The sequence below is a fragment of the Rhinoraja longicauda genome, chromosome 4 (genome assembly GCF_053455715.1).
Source record: "Rhinoraja longicauda isolate Sanriku21f chromosome 4, sRhiLon1.1, whole genome shotgun sequence".
NCBI lineage: Eukaryota > Metazoa > Chordata > Chondrichthyes > Rajiformes > Arhynchobatidae > Rhinoraja > Rhinoraja longicauda.
In genome coordinates this window covers 13,174,748-13,199,239 of record NC_135956.1, presented here as the reverse complement: position 1 = coordinate 13,199,239, position 24,492 = coordinate 13,174,748, and the positions used below count along the sequence as shown (strand labels likewise).

Below are 24,492 nucleotides of genomic sequence, written 5' to 3'. Positions count from 1 at the left end.
GATTTATAATGTATTGCCTTTGCTCAGACCTTCAAGGCATACAAAGCTGTCCTGTCACAAAGTTGAAACGTCTCAGAATTACAGGATGCTACTGTACCAAATAAGATTATATAAGGAAATTCTTTTTTTTTAGCAATACTGTGCCCAAAGATTACTCTGCAAGATCTAATATCTATATATATATTAGATCTTGCAGAGTAATCTTTGGGCACAGTATTGCTAAAAAAAAAGAATTTCCTTGCTGTTGTATAACCAGAAATATCCTGCAATTCAGTTAGAGAATAGAAAATCATGGGCCGAGAAATCCTAATAAATTGCACAATATTTTTGTGTGCTATGTAGAGCAATTCTTTACATGGCGTATTTAAATAATTTATATAGTTATGTGAAGGGTGTGACCTTGCCTGGAAAGTCAAAGGCAAAAATCTCCTACTTGACTCTTTTACTTTGTTAGTTTTCCTTGTTATCACTACCAGCTCCTCTACAGGCAACAATAAAACAAATTCTCTCTACAGTATACTGCAAAGTGCCCGGCAAACCTTCCTCAAGGATACCGTGACTTACTTTGTATTAAAATCTTTCATCACGTAGGAACCCACACAGGAAAATTAGATTAGATTTCGCTCTTAGGGCTAAGAGAATCAAGGGATATGGGGAAAAAGCTGGAATGGGGTATTGATTTTGGATGATCAGCCATGATCATGTTGAATGACGGTGCTGGCTCAAAGGACCGAATGGCCTACTCCTGCACAGATTTTAAAATTTTCTATGAAATCAGAAACCATGGATGCAGGGATAGCTCTCATCTTCTAAAAAGCTATCAATCAATCTGATCACGCTGAGATATCGCAGGCTCAGAATAAAGAAGACACATAAGTTTTCTTCTGGGTAGATCTGCTGGCAACAGGTACAATACTTGCATGTTCAGGAATTGATCGGTTTTCTTATTCCAGAAAAGGTTAGAGCTCACATGTTAATCGCATAATACCATGACTGTAAACCACCAGTCTCAAAAACTTCAAAAAACCTACTATCTTGTGAAATCTGCATGTCAGTGTTGTCTGCTACTCTCGATTCAAAAAAGAGAGAATAAATTTAATGGGAGAATTTCTATAGCATTATGAATTCCAGTGAATATAAGCCCAGTCGACCCATTCTTTCATCAGATCTCAGTCCCGCCATCCTGGGAATGGCTGGGAATCGTCTGAAGAAGAGTCTTGACCCGAAACGTCATCCATTCCTTCTCTACAGAGATGCTGCACTTCCTCAATAGCAAGAATGTCCTTCCTCAAATTAGACCAAAACTGCACACAATACTCCTGGTATGGTCTCACCAGGGCCCTGTACAACTGCAGTAGGACCTCCTTGCTCCTGTACTCAAATCCTCTCGCTATGAAGGCCAACATGCCATTTGCTTTCTTCACTGCCTGCTGGACCTGCATGCTTACTTTCAGTGACTGTCTCATTGCACTTCCCCTTTTCCGAATCTGACACCATTCAGATATTAATCTGCCTTCTTGTTCTTGCCACCAAAGTGCATAACCTCACATTTATCCACATTCATGGTTCATTGTTGAGCATTTTCCACATGGAGGTTTGTAACTGGAGCTGTGCTCACTGTTATAGGTGACAGATCTCAGTGAGGACTTTTTTGCTTTAAACTGCCGAATACATTTTTCCTCAAATGTGGAGATAGTTGTCTCCTGGTTATGCTTGGACAATTCCCTCATGCTCACCCAACATTTATACCCCCCCAACCTCCAAAAGCCTTCACATGTCCAAAATAAAAATCTCAGCAATGCAACTCTTTCTCCAATTCAGATTGTGAACCCTTAACAATCCTTTAAGGCTCAGGTGGTTGTGGGAGGTTTTACCACTGCTGTTCAGACCTGTCACCACCCTTCACCCACTTTACTCATATTATGCATGTGTATAGCTCAAACTGACAGAGCAGATGTCAAATTAATGTCGCCCAAGGACTGCACACTGGAGTTGCTGCCTTACAGCACTTGCAACGCAGGAGACCCGGGTTCGATCTTGACTAAGGGGGTTGTCTGTACGGTTTGTACATTCTCCCCGTGACCGCGTGGGTTTTCTCCAAGATCTTTGGTTTCCTCCCACACTCCAAAGACATACAGGTAGTTGGCTTGGTTAATTGGCTTGGTGTATGTGTAAATTGTCCCTAGTGTTTGTAGGATAGATAACTCATGTATTCGATGGGCCGAATGGCCTGTTTCCGCGCTGTATCTCTAAACTAAACTAAGACTGACTGCTTTGTACTCTGCATATTTTGACACGTGTGTGCACCATGTATGAAACAGCCTTATTCAATGTTACAAGTGATGCAAAGCATTCCACAATATCTGCAAATAAACCTTGGATCAATGATTAACAGAAAACCTGATAAAATTTTAAGCACAAATGCTTTGGTAAATGGGACTCCTGTGTACTAAACTGGAGGATCAGCCAGATGCTCGGCAACTATGGCAGGGCTTGCACACCATCATTTCCTACCATGAGCTGAAATGACAATGATGTCAAGTGTCACTCCCAGGTGACTTCAATGTTTTGTATGTGAGCTTCAAAAGGGAGAAAAACGATTCACCTTCAAAAGTCCCTTCAACTCAGTGACCTATGGCTTACGTCAGAAGCCCATTCAAACAATATCCATCCCAGATAGTGTAGCTGGCTGCATTCTCAAAACATGTCTGCACCAACTAACTGGATTTTTTGTGGAGGTCTTCAACTTCACAGTACTATAGTCTGAGGTCCTCTCCTGCTTTAAAAGGACATCTATGATATCGGTGCCCAAGAAGAGCAAGATGACATGCCTCAAAGACTTCCGACCAGAGGCATGCTTTGTGATGGTGCTTTGAGAGGTTGATTATTATACAACTCAACTCCTGCCTCAGTAATATAAGAAAATAACTGCAGATGCTGACCTGCTGAGTTACTCCAGCATTTTGTGAATAAATCCTGCCTCAGTAATGTTCTGGAGCCACTTCAATTCACTTACCGCCCATGATCGATCAGAAGCAGATGCAACATAGTTGGCTCTACACTCTATGCTGGATCACTTGGATACCAGGAACGTGTTTGTCAGGCTGATGTTCATCGACTACAGCTCAACACCATTATCCCTTCCAAACTCATCATCAAAGTCAGAGAATTGTGTCTCTGTTCATTCCTATGCAATGATCCTCTACTTCCTCATCAGCAGACCTCAATCAATACTCCTCCTCCTCGCTGACCATCAGGACACGGGCACCTCAGGATTATGATCAGTCCCCTGATCTACTCTCTCAAATACCCACGAATGTGTACCCAGACACAGCTCCAATGCCATCTTTAAATCCATCAAAGAAACCACCATCATTGGTTGAATAACAGATAAAGAGGTGTCATGGTATAGGATTGATAATCTGGTTGAATGGTGCCTGAACAACAATTTTGCTTTCAATGTTAACAGTACTGATTGTTGACTTCTGGAAGGGAAAGCCAAGGGATCAGGCAACTTGTCTTAATTGACGTGATGGGGGTGCAGAAAGTCAACAGCTTCCAAGTTCCTGGGTGCACACATGATCTGTCCTGCAGCTAGTACATCGATGCAATCATGAAGAAAGCTCACTAATGCCTCATCATCCTCAGAAATTGAGAAGATTCAGCATATCACTGAATACTCGATTCAAATTTGACAAGTATTACGTGGAGAGCATAGTGACTGGATGCATCATGGCCTGCTTCAGAAATGTGAACGTTCAAGATCTAAGGAGGCTGCAGAAAGTGTGAACATTGCCTGGTGTGTCACAGACACTGGCTTTGCCACCATTAAAGGGATCTACAGGGAGCATTGTCTGAAGAAGGCAGTTAAGACCCACACCACCCAGGCCATTCTCTCTTCTCTCTGCTATCATCAGGAAGAAGGTACAGGTGCTGAGAACCATTACAATTATTATTGCCATAAAATCAGCACAAGAAACAGAACATTCCTGAAGATAGAGTACTATGAGGATCACTTGTTTTGATAAGGGGCTGCAGTGGTATATAAATCTATTGCAATATATTTCATAAATGCATATCTTTTAATACTGCCTCTGAATATGTATGAACTATGTAATTACCCTTCTTTGTGCCATCTCCCTGACCAGAATGGCGTCTTTCAATTGGTCGTTCTTGTCCTTTAAGATCGTGTTTGCTTCTAAATGATGGAATATTACTCCACTTGGTTTCCCGTTGTGCATATCCACTTGAAATAGTCTGCAAAGTTTTAAACATTGGTTACTTGCTCAAAACAAAACAAAGGTATAAAGCAGGCAAAACATACCAGGAGATTATATAATTTCACTGTGCACTCTTGGCTCGATTCTTAGTTCATGAACAGGACTTTGACAAACAGATGATAGGCATCATAGGTTTAAAGAAATTAACTCTGTGATACCCATCATCAATTTGTCAAATACTGTTTGTCCCACTGCTGTCAGAGCTCTCGACCCATTTGTCTAACTTTTGGTTCTTTTTATTTAACAATTCTGGTAATATGCGAGCTGGTACCTGGGAAAATAACTATGAAAACAACTAAACTCTCAATAACACTTAATTGGTTTACTAATGCAGCTTGATTCCTACATGAAAAGAAAATGTCACCTCCATATGGCATATATGTGACTCTCATTTTGTGGTTAACATGACTGCAAAAATAATTGCAATTCAGAAATTAAAGGAATTAATCCTTCAGCTAAAAACCTAATTTAGCAGTAATTACACTTTTTGCAGAAGTAAAAAATAAGCATGAATGCTCCGAACAATAACATTGGTCAAGTTTAAGGCTCAGCATTATAAGCAGCAAATCAGCTCATCCAGATGTTTTTGGCTTGGCAACAGACACAGCATTCAAATAAATGAAATCCACTAAATATGCTGGGACAAAGACATGGCCTATTCATCGAACTGTAAGTGAATTTTTTAGTGTGATGATAAGATTTAATTAGTGCCAATCAAGATCTCTGGCATTAAAAATGTACTTAAAAATTAGCATGAATACTCCTTTTAGGCTACAATTGCTGTTCCCAGTTTAAGATATATTAAGCTTGCAGGAAGGAACTGCAGATGCTGATTTACATCGAAAATACACACAAAATGCTGGAGTAACTCAGCAGGACAGGCAGCATCTCTGGATAGAAGGAATGGCTAACATTTTGGGGCGAGACCTTTCTTTATCTTAAGATATGTTAATCTTTTTTCAACTTTTGCACTTGTTTTTCTCTCAACGCCTTTTTTAACCCGTTTTATCTTACACATGATTTAACATTGTTTTACATATTTTAAATGATGCTGACTAGTTTAGGCACTGCAGCCTACTCATTGGATTACATCTTACTAAGAGTGCTTATTCTGTGCTGTGCTAGTAATCCTGCCTATGTTGCAGATCAGCCCAAGATCAGAGATAAAATGGTGGTAAAAGCAAATGAGAGCAGAAATAACCACTAAAGTAAGTACTGGTGAACCTAGGAGCAGTGCATGAATAATTGCCATTTCACGCAATCTGTCAACATTAGCATTCGAGCTCTAGAAACTGATCTCATATATGCAAACTTGAAACAGTCAGAGCTATAGGATTCATACACCTCACAGATCTATTCACACACAGGCACACACTCAAAAACACTTCTCAGAGAGTTGCGAATCTGTGGAATTCTCTGCCACAGAAGGCCGTGGAGGCCAATTCACTGGATGTTTTCAAGAGAGTTAGATTTAGCTCTTAGGGCTAAAGGAATCAAGGGATATGGGGAAAAGGCAGGAACGGGGTACTGATTTTAGATGATCAGCCATGATCATATTGAATGGAGTGCTGGCTCGAAGGGCCGAATGGCCTACTCCTGCCCCTATTCTATGTTTCCATTTTCTATGTTTCTAACTGTGTCATGCATCCAGCCATCATCACAGGCTAGTCACTGCCTCTGCACTTCAGCATCTCACAAACACACCATAGTTGCTGTCCATAGATTCCTCACTGTATCAGCCATTCTGATCAATTTACGGATCACACCACAACCTTAACTGAACATTGAAAAATCACATAATTTCTGAAACTTTGATATTAACTCACTTTGGAAAATGGGACCACTTGGCTGTGCTCCTTCTATCTGCGTATAGGCAGCGACTTAAAGGAGCAGCTTCAGTGGTGAGGATTGCACAGAAGTGGTCAGAAGAGGCAGACAAATGATTTTGAAACTACTTGGCACTGGTAGACTAGCAATGTTCAAGAACTTGGCAATGAAACTGAATGAATATTCCATGATTGTTACCAACTCTATAAGGAAAAGTGTGCAGGGGTATATTCCCACTAAAACCATCTGTGTTCCTTAACCAGAAGCCTTGGGTGAACCAGGTCTACAGGGTATAGCTTGGGTGAGTATTCTTTAATTAGCTAGTCTCAGGTATTTCAGCAGTGATTACCATTCGGAGATGATGCTTCTCCTCAATCTCTAAATGTTTCTTTTCCTGTGCTTTCTGCAGATCTGGTTAGTTGCATTTTAGTAAAGTTAGTCTTTCAGAATAGCCATACCAGAGCACATCCACCAAACAGCCAACAATTCAGATATCTGCTCAGCGATGTATGTAAAGCTCCTTTATAACAGTCTTGGAACATTTATTGGATTTTGTTGAGCTATTATGACATATCTGGTATTGGCATTGCACTCGTTAACCCATTGTGCTGCAGTATATGTCCCTCTGACAAAAGTGACAAGGAACATTTAAAAGCTATGTCTTGCTGACAAGCAGCCAGACTACAGCCCAAAGGCCTGGGGAACTTAAGGGATACGTGCAAGATAAAAGAATCAGAATCACTGCCAGAAAGTCAGGAACAGAACTGCTTCTGAACCATGCGCTTGTGATTCTAAATTCCTTACAATTGAAACAGATAGCACCGTGGAAATTGAGAGCATCAAAACAGTCCATGCATTTTGAGGGAATCTTTATGAATTAAATCTAGTGCTTTCTTATCCTGTATATTTATAGAAAAACACAGGTACTCCTGGTGTAAAAATTCTTTGCATCTTTCGCAGTAAATTGTAATTTGACGCCCATGTCATCTATTCCTACCTTAAATAAGTTGGTTTAGATTTAGATTTAAAGATACAGCACAGAAACAGGCCCTTCGGCCCACCGGGTCCACGCCGCCCAGCGATCCCCGCACATTAACACTATCCTACACCAACTAGGGACAATTTTTACATTTGCCCAGCCAATTAACCTACATACCTGTACGTCTTTGGAGTGTGGGAGGAAACCGAAGATCTCGGAGAAAACCCACACAGGTCACGGGGAGAACGTACAAACTCCGTACAGACAGCACACATAGTCAGGATCGAACCTGAGTCTCCGGCGCTGCATTCGCTGTAAGGCAGCAACTCTACCGCTGCGCCACCGTGCCGTTCAGAAGCTAGTTACTATGATCTTAATAATTAGTCATAGTTGCACATGTGTGAATGCAGCATGTAACTAGATTCATCCACCATAGCAAGCTCCACAAATGTTTAAAGTGTCATGGCAACTAAGAATTTCCATACATGAATGAAAAGTGCCACGTGAAGAGCAAGTCCTGCTGCCATGTACATTGTTCCAGCTGCAATGTAGCTATCCCAGTTTTCTTGTCCTTGCAATCTTTGCGGACTATCCGTTTTGTTTTCATTTTTTAACTTCAAATTTCTCAAGATCCACTGTATCTTCCTTTTCGATACATAATTAAATAATTTAAAAGATGTAGGGATTGTGTTTGTTGAGAGCTGGTGTAAACATAATGATAATGCATCTTAAAATGAAATGTTAAAATATTGAACAGAACAAATCAAATGGTGCTGGCGCTGCCATGTGCTCTGCAGTCATGCCCCAATTGCAATCTTTTTTTTTTGCTTGCGAGGCTCCAAACAACTCTGAAGCCCTGTCAGTGTGGCCTTTCTTTGAAGCAGACTGAGCCACAAACAGCTCCTGAGGCCCACTGTCAACCAGGCTCACTGCCTGAAGTCAATTTCATCCTTTCAAAATGTCACATACGATTAGAGTTATAAAGAATTCCAGGAAAAAAAAATCAAGAAATATTTGATACATATTAAATTGAGGTTAATGAAAAAAAATATATATATAAGCATCCGTTTAATATGATTGCAAACACAGATTGCACTTAAATTTTCTATTTTAAGAAGCAGCGATGATAAATTTTGCAGATCAAAGCATTTAAACTTTCTGCGCTTCAAGTTGCAGAATTTCATCAAATAACCATGACCAAATTTGAATCACCAGTTTTAAACTTTATGTTTATGGTTTATAATATATTTTCCTTATTTCTGTTTTTAAAGCTCAAGCGAACATTTTTCATATTAATAATGCTATGCACTGAAAGAGAATGATAAATGGTTTCTAACAGTTTAAAAAATCTCAAATCCCAACCTTTCAGATTTTTAATTTTAAAAATGTTAAACAGCTATTTACAGTATACATCAACATTGAATTAATCATACCCAGTTCTCTTCATTCCATGAAACTTCATTTTGATGTAAAAGCGGTGGAAGGTAATCACATATTGTCGAATCTGGTGGAAAGGTAATTTAAACTTAATGGTTTATTAACAAAGGGCAGAGAATAAGTGTTTTCTTATTTCCATACGAAATACCAGTTGCCAAATGAAATAGAACTGCCACAGGCCTTTGGCCCACCAGGTTTGTGCCGACCCCGATACAATCTAAATCTTTTAGATTTAGCCTGCACATGGGCTGTATCTCCATTCCCCCTTGCCTGTTAATGTGTCTGTCTAAGTGCCCCTGAAACATTGCTATCATATCAACCACTTCCCCTGAAAGAGTGTTCTGGAAACTTTTGGTGATGAAATTGAAGCCTGGGAGCGTGTTCAATCTGTTCAAATAAACAATTAACAGGACCTACTTTGAATATTTGTTTTGTGCGGTGTCATTCGAAGCCAAGCTTATAATGAATTTGATTAAGCATTCAATTAATAAATTTGAATTTGTCTTCTTGATTTTTTTTAAGAAATGTGTTGTGTTCCTACCAAGACTATCAGAGTGTTCATAAGCCAGAAGCCTTGGATGAATGAGGAGGCCTGCAAACGACGGAGGACCAGATCTTTGGCTTCCAAGTCCTGTGAATCAGGATCATATAAGTAGTCCTGTACAACCACAAAGAACCATTGAGAAGGCAAAGAGACACTTTTGGTCTAAGCTGGAGGTTCAGGTAGCCGTTTGGCAACTGTGCAGGGCTTTCATGTCACTACTCCTATAAGGTGAAAGCAAGTAGAACATAGAACAATACAGCACATTAACAGGCCCTTTGGCCCAGAATATCTGTGCCGAACACGATACTAAGATCACCTCTTATCTGCCTCCACATAATCCACATCCCTCCATTTCCTACATATCCATATATCCAATGCCCACGATCGTATCTGGCTCAACCATCGTCCCTGGCAGCGTGTTCCAGGCACTCAGCACCCTGTGTGTAAAAATCTTGCTCCGCACATCTCCTTTAAAGTTTGCCCTTATCACCTTAAAGCTATCCTGTCTAGCATTTGATTTTACTATCCTGGGTAAAGGGTTCTGACTATCTACCCTAAGTATGCCTCTCATTATTTTATACACTCGTATCAGGTCTTTCTGCAACCTCAGGTGTTCCGAAGAAAACAATCCAAGTCTGTCCAACCCCTCCCTCTAACTAATACCCTCCAAATCCAGGCATAACATTAATAAATTCTCTGCATACTTTGCAAAGCCATCACATCCTTCCTGGAATGGGGTGATTAGAACTGCATGAAATATTCCAAATGCGGACTAACCATTTTTTAGCTTCCTATAAAGCTGCAGCATGACCTCGCCTGACCAAAGTTCTACAAAGTCCTATAAAGCTGCATCGTGACAAGTAGCTCAAGTGACAGTGGTGCATCACTGGCAGATAACCCGAGTACCTTCTATGCTCGCTTCGAAGGGGAATACATTATGTAGCGGCCAGCTTCTCGTCTATCTCAATTAGCTCCCAAGCTGCCACTTGCATAGACCGGGTCAGCGATAGTGTCCAAACTACAGCAGAATACAAGGTAATAATATTAATAAGCAAAAATAACTAATAACTGCAAAATGGCTCCTACACATTGATGTACCTTCACAGGCCTCCACAGTCCACAACAACACTGTGAGCAATGTCTTCTTGGTCGACATCAGATCTTTCACAATGTGAACTTTTGTAAATCATCTGGCCCTTGGAAAGCATCCGGCCCAAGTCACATACCTAACTGTGTTCTTAAAATATGTGTGAACCAACTGGATGGAGTTTCAAAGAGATCTTCAACCACTCATTCCAATGGTACAAGTCCCCACCTGCTTCAATAGGACATCCGTAATAGCAGTGCCCAAGAAGTGGGAGGTGGCATGCCTCAATGACCACCAGCCTGTGGGATGTCCATTTCAATGAAGACCTTTCAGAAATCGGTTATGATGCATATCAACTCTTGCCTTGGTAAGGACCTGGATCAACTACAATTCACCTACGCCACAACTGATCAACAGTGGAGCCACAAGGAACATCTGATGCTGGAATTGTGAGGAAAACAAAGTGCTGGAGTAACTCAATGGGTCAGGCAGCATCTCTAGAGGTCTTGGACAGGCAATGTTTCAGGTTGGGACCCTTCTTCATATTCAAATGCGATCTCCCTGGCTTTCTTCTACAGCTCAGTGGCAGTAGTGTGGCACTGTTGTGTAACCCTCATTCAATCGTGACTTAGGGAGATGTCTGTGGGGGGTTTGCACCTTCTTCCTGTGATCACATAGGTTTCCTCCGGATGCTCCAGATTCCTTCCACATCCCACACTCATGTGAGTTTGAAGGTTAATTGACCTCAGTAAATTGCCCCTGGTGAGATAACATAAAACTATTATGAACAGGTGATTAATTGTCAGCGTGAACTTGGTAGGCTCATGGACCTGTTTCCACACTGTATCTCCAAAGCTAATAAATATAAACATTATCTCCTCTATTTGAGGAAGGACATTCTTGCCATTGAGGGAAAGAATGCAGCGACTGGGTTTGTATTCACTGGAATTTAGAAGGATGAGAGGGGATCTTATAGAAACATAAAACATTATTAAGGGATTAGATACGCAAGATGCAAGAAACATGTTCCCAATGTTGGGGGAGTCCAGAACCAGGGGCCACAGTTTAAGAATATGGGGTAGGCCATTTAGAATCGAAATGAGGAAAAACCTTTTCACCCAGAGAGTTGTGAATTTGTGGAATTCATTGCCTCAGAAGGCAGTGGAGGCCAATTCACTGGATGCATTCAAAAGAGTTAGATAGAGCTCTTAGGGCTAGCGGAATCAAGGGGTATGGGGAGAAGGCAGGAACGGGGTACTGATTGTGGATGATCAGCCATGATCACATTGAGTGGCGGTGCTGGCTCGAAGGGCCAAATGGCCTACTCCTGCACCTATTGTCTATGTATCTATGTATATAATCTATTGACAATGTCAGAGAACCAGGTCACTGCACATACCTATGCAAATGGATCCTTGACTTCCTCATCATCAGTCCTCAATCAGTATGAATTGGTAACAACACTTTCTACTCAAAAACACAGGGGTACCTCACGGCTGTATGATGAGTCCCTTGCTCTATTTTCTCTATACCCATAACTCTGTAGCTAGACATGGACAAATCTTTAAGTTTGCCAACACCATTGCTGTTCAACGTATTATAGGTAACAAAGAGTCAAAGTACAGGAAGGAGATCGATAATCTGATTGAATTGTGCCAGAACAATAATCTTGACCTTCACCTTCACATTCCAAGTTGATTGTTGACTTCAGGAAGAGAAAGCCAAGAATCCATGAACCTGAATTAATCAGCGGGTTAGCACTGCAGAGTGTGTCAACAGCTTCAAATTCCTGGGTGTGCCCCTCTGTGAAGATGTCTTGGGCCCAGCCAACCGATGCAATCATAAAGAAATCTCAGTTTGTGGAGATTCGGCATGTCACTGAATATTCTATTGAAGTTCTGCATCACAGCTTGGTTCGGCAGCTCAAGAAGATAGAAAACATTGTAATGTGGTTTCAGGACATTAATCTCTTGCAACAAGATGAAGGAGTTAGTTATCGACTTTAAGAAGCACGGTAAAGTAAAGCCCCAATCAGCATCAATGGTGCTGAAGTGGAAATGGAGAGAGTTTCAAGTTCCTTGGCATTAATATGACCAATGATGAGGCAAGGATTGACCACATTGATGAGATAGCCAAGGTAGCACACCAACGACTCTACTTCAAAGGTTTCAAAGGTGTTTTATTGTCACATTTACCAATTAAGGTACAGTATTACCAAACAGCCATGCTAAAAAAAGCAACAAGACACACAACTACATAAAAGTTAACATAAACATCCACCACAGCGGATTCCACATTCCTCCCTGTGATGGAGGGTAATAAAGTCTAATCTACTTCCCTCATTTTTCTCCTGCGGTCGGGGCAGTCAAACCATCCATCGGGGAGATCGAAGCCCCCGCAGCCAGCGATCGAAGCCCCCGTGTCGGGGCGATCGAAGCCCCCTCGTCGGGGCGATCGAAGTTCCCGCAAGGGTACAATAGAACTCCTGCAGCTTGGAGCTCCCTAAGTCGGTCTCTAACCAGAGACTGCGAAATCCCTGATGTTACAGTCCGCAGGCTCCCGCGGTTGGAGCTCAAAGGTCGATCCCTGGCAAAGGGACCGCCAGCTCACGATGTTAAAGTCCCGCAGGCTCTTCTTCTTAAGGAGACTGAGAAAATCCGGCATGTCTCCAATACAATACACAATAGACAATAGACAATAGGTGCAGGAGGAGGCTATTTGGCCCTTCGAGCCAGCACCGCCATTCAATGTGATCATGGCTGATCATTCACAATCAGTACCCCGTTCTTGCCTTCTCCCCAACCCCCTGACTCCGCTATCCTTAAGAGCTCTATCTAGCTCTCTCTTGGATGCATTCAGAGAATTGGCCTCCACTGCCTTCTGAGGCAGAGAATTCCGCAGATTCACAACTCTCTGACTGAAAAAGTTTTTCCTCATCTCAGTTCTAAATGGCCTACACCTTATTCTTAAACTGTGGCCCCTTGTTCTGGACTCCCCCAACATTGAGAACATGTTTCCTGCCTCTAACGTGTCCAACCCCTTAATAATCTTATACGTTTCGATAAGATCTCCTCTCATCCTTCTAAATTCCAGTGTATACAAGCCTAGTCGCTCCAGTCTTTCAACATATGACAGTCCCTCCATTCCGGGAATTAACCTAGTAAACCTACGCTGCACGCCCTCAATAGCAAGAATATCCTTCCTCAAATTTGGAGACCAAAACTGCACACAGTACTCCAGGTGCGGTCTCACTAGGGCCCTGTACAACTGCAGAAGGACCTCTTTGCTCCTACACTCAACTCCTCTTGTTATGAAGGCCAACATTCCATTGGCTTTCTTCACTGCTTGATGTACCTGCATTTCCTTTCAGTGACTGATGCACCATAGAAAGGGTACCAGTGAGTTGCATCATAGCTTGGTTCGGGAAAAGTTCTGCCAAACACCACAAAAAATCGGTGTAAGTCGTCGATGTAGCGCAATCCATCGCAAAGATCAGACACCCCTCCATTTAGCGATTTAGCGCAGTCCATCGCAAAGACCAGACACCCCACCATTGACTTAATTTATACTTCACGCTGCCTCGGAAAAGCATCAAACATAATCAAAGATTTATCTCACTCCGGTCATTCCTTCTTCTCCCTGCTCCCATCCAGCAGAAGGTACAGAAGTTTGAAAGCATGCACCACCAGACTCAGAAACAGCTTCACTTCTGTTATAGCGGTTCATAACAGTCCTTCCATAAGCTAGGGTATGATTCACCTTACCCCATTGTGGACATTGAAGTACACTGGTTCCACAGAAAAGTCCAATGCTAAAAATTATATTCTGCACTCTGTATAGCCCTTTGCATGATCTATTGTACTCCAGTTTGACTTGATTATATTTATATATGGTATATCTGTTTGGACAGCATGCAAAACCAAAGCTTTTCACTGCATTTTAGTACACGTGACAATAATAAACCTAAACACCCAGAAATGAAGGAGCCTGCAGAAAAGGGTGGACATCGCCAAGTCCATCCTCTCCATTACTGAAAAGATTTGCAGGAAGTGCTACCTCAAGAAGGCAACAAATATCAAAGACCCACATCATCTTGGCCACATTTTGATCTTGCTGGTTCCATCAGGAAGGTGGTACAAGATCCTGAGAGCTGTTACCTCTCAGTTCAAGAACAGGTTCTTCTCATAAACCATCAAGCTCTTGAACAACACTGCACAACCCTAAATACAACTCTACCTTAGCAATTATGGACTATGTTAGTTTGCACTATGTACTTTGGTTTGCACTATTGTGGTCTGATTACTCAGTATTGCTGATAATTTATTATGTTATTGATTATTGCATATTTATTTGTTGTGTCGTTGGTTTAATGTGCTTTTAAAGCTGCAGTAAGTGAGAATTTTATTGTTCCCTTCCCAGTGCGTATGACACTCTAATCTTTCGCAGAGCTGTTTAAGCGGATATTGAGGGCTAAATTATGTGGTTCCTGTAACTAGTAAACCATAGCAATTGGTATCGCTGTAGCATGAAATTGACAACAACCTCTGGAGTTAACACAACTGCTGTTAAACACAAAAATCATACTTTGCTGTGACCGATTGCCCTTTACAAAGTGCACCACATATTTATTTATTCATGGGATGTGGACATTACACCCAAGACAAGCTTTTATAACCCTTGAGAAGGTGATGGTAAGTATTTCTTGAATCTTTTGCATATTCTCATATAGAAGGTATTCTCATATTGTTTTGTCAGGAATTTCAGGAGCTAGACAGTGACAATGAAGGAACAGTAATACATTTCAAAATCAGGAGTCAGAGTACATAGTTGAGGAACCGCCATTGATTTTCTAGATGACAAGTTCACTGCACACAAAGAGCCCCAATGGTGGAAGTACTGAATATTTGACCTGATGGAGTATTGCCTTTCTTTTGGTGGATGTATTGGTTCTTGGGTGTTTTCAAACATTTTACATATGGCTTTTAAATGTGCTGCTGGATGACTATGATTTCCACCAAGTGGAGGTCACTTTGTTTAAGGATGTATCAAAACATTCATGCGCAATATACACCAATTACATATATTTACACTTTAATATGAAATTTGTAACTCACAGCAAGGCCATCATCATTCTAATGAAGTAGACTAAGGCATATGGAAGATTCATTAAGCACATCCTCAATAAAATTTCTTGATGACACTATTTTTATTTATACCATGGCTGGGATTCATCATGTAGGTTGAAAGAACAGGTCTTTGAGAAGGCTTTTAATGCAGCTGCATTTATTCAGACAAATAGAGGACTGACTCTAAAATACTTTCTGTAGCCTGGCAAGCCACTTGACTCAGGGGTACTTAGCAAGAGCAGTTAATAGTGGCACAACTAACATTGCAGCTATTTCACAGCACCAGCAACCCATCTTAAATGCAAGTAGAATTCAGGGAAATTTAACTGTCACAGGGAGACACATTTGCAGAAAACATTGTGGTTACAGTACAGCCAGGCATATGGATATGCAGGGGGAGGAGGAATATGGATTATGTGCAGGAAGATAAGAGATGGTCTCGGCATCATGCTGGCACAGACACTGAGGGCTGAAGGGCATGTTCTTGTGCTGTACTGTTTTAAGTTCTATGTTCTAAATCCACAATCACAATAGATATACTAATTCCTATTGGTCTAGTCATACTGTCCAGCAGCATATTACACTATGATTACACACTGCTGATATGCCACAAACATCTGATTTTGCATTTGCATTACATTTGGCAGATTGGTTGTAAAAATAAATTGAGTGATAAACAGTGCCACTTACCTATCTCAGCAGATAAACGATGCAATGGTCTTGCTGGTTTGAGGGATTTGCGGATTACCGGTGCCTTCCTGGTGGTATCCATGATTATTGGAGAGATCCTATTATAAAATTTGCAGCTTTTTAACTATGCATTAAAATAATCTAATGAAAGCATGATATAAACATGTCATGTGGATAACTTTGAAAAATGCAGTAACAAAAATTAAATCAGATGTAGACACATGAATCATCTCTATGACAATAAATTCTAACGTTAAAATGCTTTGCAGCATTGATTGCAAAGATTTGTATGTGAATACATATTCCTTGTCAATATATTAGAAATGTTTTCAAACTCTTGATGAGATAATGTCAGTAACATTTTTTTGATACTAAACACAATGCGAGATTACAGAAGTTTTATTGATATAGTAAATTTATGTTTTGCTGGTCACTGCTTTCCAACATTCTTAAACATGAATTCTAGATTTTTCTATTTTTAAAAAATCTTTAAAAAGACTATATTTAGCATTAAATTCTGAACTTCTGAAGATGGTTTGAAAGCCAGTGTTCTTTTTTATTTTTTTGTGCATCTTCACTGTTAGAATGCATCTCTTTTGTCATTCGCATCATAGATGCAAATGACAAAGAAAAAATACGAGAGTTGCTGCCCTTTTCTAGAAGCGGTCTCACCAACGTCTTATAGAACTGCAACATGACCTCCCAATTTCTATACTCAATACTCTGACTGATGAAGGCCAAAGTACCCAAAAGCCTTTTTGATCACCCTATCTACCTGCGACTTGATCTTCAAGGAACCATGCACCTGTACTCCTCGATCCCTGATATACTCACTCTTCCCACCAACAGACTTTATAGTGGAGTAGATGTGATGTTGGATGGAAATCCATTAAGATTTATACTGAAAGCACAGCATTTTGTGCTGAGCATTACTTTAAATTGCATGGATGCTAATGAATGTACATTTATTTTGATACATGGGAATAACAGGAGTGTTAATTGAATGCAGTACTGAACATTTAAATTGGAATGCTCTTAAATAACACAAAGCATATTATAAAAAATCATTGTACGGAACCAGATCTTTGTCTTTCCAGTTACAGCCTGATCTGCTGAATATCTCCAGCATTTCCTCGCTTTATATTAGACTTCCAGCATCTGCAGATTTTTACTTTTCAATATCATGAAGCAGGTAAGATATGCAGCGCCATCCAATGCCATCTCATGGTAATACAACAATTGTAAACATCAAGTGAACATCATAAAAAACTCCATCATGCTAAGAATGATGGAGAAGAATGCTAAGAATGTAAAAGGAACTATAGAAAAGCATTATTTTTTCATTTCAATTTTAGGTGCATTATTTTCAAGTGAATTATAACAGCTTTCAGGATTTCTAGCGCTCATATAATAATTGCCATTTCTCTATAGCAGTTATCATTGGCAATCATTTTATAAAATTACCAATAATACTGAAATTCATCTAAAACAAATTCTGGCATCTTCTACCTTCGGAGTCTTCTATCTTCACCAACTTTGTATCATCAGCAAACTTGGATACTGCATTTGTGACCCAACGCTTCAGATGATTGATAACATGAGGAAAAGCCAAACAGTATAGTTTACTTTAGTTTAGAGATACAGCACGGAAACAGGCCCTTCGGTTCACCAGGTCTGCACCGACCAGCGATCCCCGCACATTAACACTATCCTACACCCACTAGGGACAATTTTTGCATTTACCAAGCCAATTAACCTACAAACCTGTACGTCTTTGGAGTGTGGGAAGAAAACGAAGATCTCGAAGAAAACCCACGCAGGTCATGGGGGAGAACGACAGCAGCAAATAGAACGCTCGGCCTTCTTAAAAGAAATTTCCATGCATGTAGCACATCCATCAAAGAGAACGCCTACAAGTCCTTGGTCAGGCCCAAATTGGAGTATTGTGGAGCTGAATGGGATCCTTTCAACAACAACAACAACAAGAAGATCACCCTGGAGAAAGTACAACGCCAAGCAGCTCGTTTTGTATGTAATGACTACAAGCGCAAAACAAGCATGAATAATATGCTGACCTCTCGGATGGGATACCCTAGAGCTCCGCAGAATCAGGCTAAGACTTATTGCAATTTACAGAGATTCACAAAATCACGCCATCAAATCTTCCGTCATCCCAGAGCACCAACTGCCATGAAACAAGACAAAATACCGGTCCCTACATCATTCACTCGCTGAGTTTCAATAAAATTTGCTACCAATATTCCCTTTTTACCCTAGGACAATAAGGGAATGGAATATGTTACCACCCAACACATGTGCCACTCCCAATGTTCAGTCATTTAAAAAGAGGATTGAGCAACTAGATCTCCTCAACTTGTCAAAAAGGCCCACTTCAAAATTTAATCACTACTCTACTCACTCCGACCTGCGCGAGATAACCAGTTATGAGGTGTTTGCACAGTAATCAACCAGAACCAGAACCCGTAGTCGGGAACGAACCCGGGTCTCCGGCGCTGCATTCGCTGTAAGGCAGTAACTCTACTGTCGCACCACCGTGACCGCCAGGTCTCCCCCTGGATGCCAATGAGAAGAAAATCCTCCATATAACAACCATTATATTACCTGAATCTGTGTTCAACTACTACTCATGTATTCTATGTAAAATATTTCCACATTTTCCCAATCTTGTTATTTCTAATGCGACATTGCAAAACAATATCATGAGTCTTACTACAAAAAAATCTACATGCACAACATATCCTTACTTTGATTATATTCTTTTGTCCCCCTCAAATGAAAACCAATACACTAAAGTAGCAAATCATTGACAATTTTTTTTTAAACTGGAAATCAACAAAAACAAAAAATATTAGAAAATCTCAGCAGGACAGCAGCATTCTGGAAAGAGAAAAAGTTGATGTTTCAGACCCAAGACTCATGTTCATAGGTTCTATGAGCAGAATAAGGCCATTCGGCCCGTCATGTCTTCTCCGCCATTCAATCATGGCTGATCTATCTTTCCCTCCATTCTCCTGACTCTTCATCAGAATTCTAGCAAGTCCTGGCCATTCCAAAGCTTCATGATGCATTTTATAAATGTGTTTTGTAAATTTAGTTCTATCCATCTCTTCCACTAGCCTATCTTTAAATATAATACTTATTAACATAGACTTTAAGCCATGATGATAAAGAGTGAAATGGAAGGAATTTAGGTTTGAAGGTGCAGGAGCATTGTGAGAAATTTACAAATACTATTTGAGTAAATTCTATATGGCCTGACTGGAAGCAAGGTGGTGCTTTTGATAATAACAGAAAAAATAAAAAGATTTAGTGCTTAGGTCCAATTGTATTAAGTCTGATTACTTTCCAAGAGAGTGGCTAAGCAATTGTTTTTGTTTCCTGACTACTTCAGTTAAAGATAAGGGTAATATCAGTCTTTCTACAAACTCCAAAGCCTCTCAAAGATTTAGTAACCTCTGAAAGATTTGCATCAAGATGTGTGTATCCTTGAAAATATCTTACTCAATTCAAACATTATTCGCCTTAATTTTGCACAGCGGATCAGCAATCATACAAATAGTATCACTACACATATTTGCAACAGTTTCTAATCCGTATTCCTGATTCAATTATTTGTCTCCTTGCTGGTAAAGACTTAGAAATCGGTTTTTATTTGCCCAAAATTTCATAATTTCCATATAAATTGCATCATTACAACAATTTCATCATGTTAAGCAAAGTTATATATATATTTATTTCCTCAGCAGAAGCTAATATATCAACCAATGATTTCGATTTTTAGTTAATAATGAGAAATAATGCTGTTTGTGATTTTTTAAACACCACAATCACAATTCTATTCTGGTCCTCTTTTGCCTACTGGCATTAAAACATTCTTTTCTGTGTTTATCCTGCTTTTAGTAAATAAAACTACCATCAACGATCTTCAAAACTTTCTATCCAAGGAAAAAGCTCGACACCTGGTTTGCTCAAATTTATCAAGATCAATTATTTTTCTCCCTACATACAAAACAGTCCTTCAAAAATTTTAATATTTCATTCAAATATCCAAAAGTTTTGAGTTCTTAATGTAAAAAGACCATGGTTGGCATAATAACAAAATGTTTTAAACATAGAAATAATACATTTTAGTAAGAAGGCAGTTTTGAAATGGATCCAAGGAATATAGTAGACCTCAAGCCCACTATAGTAGACCTCAAGATCTAAACAGAATAACCCAGTGCAGGTGAAGCAATCTGGGGCACTTCTAACAAACTGGCCAGAAAACATTTCTGGTTCTCACAAAAAGTATTTTAATTGTGTTATAAATATCTAAGACATCTATATTCTAAACCAGGTCATAATAGACACTTTTTTAAATGTGTGAACTTTACAACTTTTATTCAGCAGTCAGCAATCTCACCACTAAGAATAAAGATGCTAACCACACCATTTTGAATTGCTAATCATTGTTGACATTTTGCTGTTGTGTTGAGGAAGAACTGCGTTGTCGATGTATTATGATTTGATGAGATATTAAAACGAAGACAGATTCTCCCAAGCATTAACACATAATGCATAAAGAAGCCCATACATGTGAGATGGTATTCAATTCTCTTCCAACACCTGCTTGGGAATCACAGACTTCCCAATCCCTGTTACCAGCCAATTCTTGTTCACAAAACTGCCACCTTTCCCAACCATTCCACTTCCAACACTCCAGAGGCCCTCTCTTGTTTGGAACATACCCCAGACTTAACTGTAAGTCCTTGCTTGTCTAAATTCCTTTGCTCTGTTCTGATCGAGAAAATGGCATCATGTACGTCTGATTCAATATTATATGATTTTTTTGTCCAAGGCAATATTAGATTTCCCTGCAGTTATATTCTCTTGGGTAGCTGACCACACAAGAGTATGCACGTTGGTGTCTCTAATTTTAAGTAGCTTATACAAACATTCCCCTCCCCCAATCATCTTTTTTACCCTCCCCTTCGCCCCATCTCATGTCTATCTAACCGACACCTTTGCCTTAAGTTCAAGGTGAAGGGGAAAAGATTTAATAGGAATCCGAGGGGTAACTTTTCCTCACAGAGGGTGGTGGGTGTCTGGAACAAGCTGCCAGAGGAGGTAGTTGAGGCTGGGACTATCCCATCGTTTAAGAAACAGTTAGACAGGTACATGGATAGGACAGGTTTGGAGGGATATGGACCAAGCGCGGGCAGGTGGGACTAGTGTAGCTGGGACATGTTGGCCGGTGTGGGCAAGTTGGGCCGAAGGGCCTGTTTTCACACTGTATCACTCTATGACTCTATGATCACTTAATGTGTCTCTGCAAACACTACCACTCTAGATACTTCTTTTATCACCGCCAAACAACTCATAAAAATTGTAAATTTCATCTACCTCAGCACACCAAATTAGTTAGTTACAGACCACAACACTCTCTATTTTAGAGAGAATATCTTTGCTCGTGTTAAATGTAGTAAAAAGTCTTTAACTAATTGGACACCAAAATTTCCATAAGACATAGCAGAATTAGGTCATTCGGTCCATCACAACCCTTTGGCTGAAGAAATGACTCCTCATCTCCATTCTAAATGTATTTAGAATGTTTTCACCATTACAAAACAAATAGCTATTATACAAATAAAAAATCTAATTTGTACTTATAAAGTCTAAACAAGTAAAGAGAAAATCTCAACAAGTAAAGCTATAAGGCAGGAGTTTCCAGCTAGGCAGGATGTGCTGTTTTGTTTTCAAAGTTCGTCACAAAACTCTTGTTTGTTTGTTTGTTTGTTCCTGAACTACAGCTATAACGGTATACGATAGCGTAACAATTTTAGGCCCACCTTACTCACCGTCGTCCCTTTAGTGCTAATGGAAGGTTTCATTGAAATCGGTGTTATATTTTTAAAGTTATTCACATTTTAAAGTTTAAATCTATCTCCTAGGAGGGGGGATAAGGGGGATGAGGGGAATGGAGTGAGAGGTAGGGGAAATATAAAGAGTAGATATAAATGAAAAGGAGGGGAAGGGGGGAGGGGGAGGGGGAGAGGGGGAGGGAGGGGAGGAGGGGGAAGTAGGGGGGAGGGAGAGGGGAGAAGGGCAGAGGGGAAAGGGGGGAGGGGGGGTGGAGAGGGTGCTGCACCAATGCAGGAGAGGTTTGGGCCCAACGGGTCCACTTGGTCTAGCAGTCAGTTAAATCAGCACAAAAGATCACAATCTTATACACAAATTATAGACTGGGCAGATTAAGTCTCTGCTATTTGGCATTTGTTTAAAAAATCTATTGCTGACAAACAAAATTTAATCTCGTATGTTTCAATGATACACAAATAAAATTTGATTCCGTCAAAACCACCAACTATAGAATTAAGCTATAATGCCTTCCCCATAACTACTACGGTACAAGGCTCTAATGCTCCTCCATCACCATCCTCTTCCTAGAAACAACATGTTTAATCATGTATAAACATCAGTCTTCCTTTCCTCTCATACCTGATCTTGGATCAGCCAATCAGGTGGCACATTTTTGATTCAGATGTTTGCAGCAAATAGAGGGGGTAACGTTGGCATTTTGCTGTTATGTTAATCTACTCTTTGGGCTGCACAAGAATTCAGCCTCTTATATAATTGGCAACATCAAGCTAACTGTCTTAGTTTTTCCACTACCAACAATCCCTTTTTCACTGCACCACCACACCATTATTCAACTTCTTCTCCCATATTTTGCACAAGACGCTTTCCATCACAAACCCTTTAAATCCTCTCTTCTGCATCATCCCTTCTTTTTCCTATTGCTCATCAATCCAAATCCCCTCACCATCCCACCACCAGCTCCACGATTAGCTCAGAGTCCTTGTCTCTAATTTCTCACCTAGTTTACTGCGGGCCTTCTTTGAACTCAACTTTTGTTTCCATGATCATATCCCCACTGAACTGTTTATCTCTAATGTCTCCTTATAACTTGGCATTTGGAACACTCTCCGTTTCAAAATGACACCCTCATACATTCTATTCCTAAGCCACCTATTCATCTTCAACCGCCCTTTCCTTTTCAAAGTCAACACATGTATTGTCGATTCTCGCATTTATGACACCTCTTATGCGACATACTTCAGGTTCTGCCACAATAGTACGAAACAAAGTCATAAAGAACATTCTTTGTGACTGTCATAATGATGCATCATTGTTCTTTAATTAATTCATTTTCAAGATCTCGACGTCGCTGGTAAAGCCAGCATTTTATTTCATTGCAAAATGAAAAGGGATATGGGGAGAAGGCAAGAACGGGGTACTGATTGTGGATGATCAGCCATGATCACAGTGAATGTCAGGTGCTGGCACAAAGGGCCAAATGGCCTGCACCTATTGTCTATTGTCAAAGGTGGCATTGTGCCCCCTTTATGAACCTCTTCAATCCTCCTGGTTGCGATACTCTGACAGTTGTTGGATAGAAATTCCAGGATTTAGACACAACAATGTAGAACCAGCAGTACATTTCCAAGTCTGAATGATGTGTTATTTGAAGGGGAGCCTGTGGGTGATTATTCCATGTACCATGTCCTATTAGTGGTTGAGTTTTGCATGTGGAAGTGCTACTGGAGTTGCATCTTTCTTTTACATGGCTGATCAGAAGATGCTCCCTCAATGTCTTATTTCTATTAACATTTTGGTGAGACTTACTGTTCTGGGTTCCAGTCATGCCCATCTATTACACCCATCATAAACCCTGCTTGTGCTATCATGCTCAAACTTTGGTTTCGATAAGATTATTCACATTGCTATGAAATTGCAGAGAAGATTATGGGCTGATACACAAATTGGCAGCTCATGACAATGGTGTCCAGTAATGATTTTCATTGGGCATGCAACTATACCAAACATTTATTAGAAACTTTGATAATGATACAGAAATCCACATGCTCAACTTTGCAGTTTTTAAAACATGGTGTAAATGTAAACAGTGCTGATAGAGATCTTAATTTACTATTAGAGATTATTTAATTAGGTGAATAATTAAAATTGTAGCAAATCAATTTCAAAGTGATCATCTGTAGGGCCGTCCACTTTAGACTTTAAAATGATACAGTTGTTTGTTTTCTAAAGTATTATGAACTAGAAGCAATGGGCATCCAAAGAGATTTGGGGGCTTGTGTAAAAAGTACGTAAAAATTCAAAAAATTGGGGCAGAAAATAATCAAAAGGTTTAATGAAATGCTGTTTTTGATATCTAAAATATTGGTGTACAATGAGATGTAACATATGTCAGTATACCACGTCTGCAATATTGTAAGTGGTTCTGAGTGCATTTGGAGGCAGAGCATCTTAGGTTATTAAAGAACATAAAAAGCATGACATTGTATTTCCAGTATTTTTAATTTCAGATTTTCTTTTAGGTTTGGCTTGAACTCCAAGGGCTAAATTACTTTCAGAGATTACATAATCTAAGATGGCATTCACCAAAATTTGGAAAATTAATGAGTGATAAATGTCAAGGTGCCAAGCCGAACAAACATGGG

General features: G+C 40.0%; 1 protein-coding gene across 8 annotated transcripts in view; it reads right to left on the bottom strand.

Annotated features, from left to right (window-relative positions):
* Nucleotides 1–24,492, bottom strand: part of gra (granulito) — a 52,317-nt gene that overhangs the window by 23,470 nt on the left and 4,355 nt on the right. For all 8 annotated transcript variants that reach the window (XM_078397220.1, XM_078397225.1, XM_078397219.1 and 5 more), the window contains exons 2-4: nt 15,971–16,068; nt 8,520–8,590; nt 4,122–4,257 (exon numbers count right to left, since the gene is read on the bottom strand). In XM_078397220.1, coding sequence (XP_078253346.1) covers nt 4,122–4,257; nt 8,520–8,590; nt 15,971–16,068 — 305 coding nt within the window. The remainder of the gene's footprint in view (nt 1–4,121; nt 4,258–8,519; nt 8,591–15,970; nt 16,069–24,492) is intronic.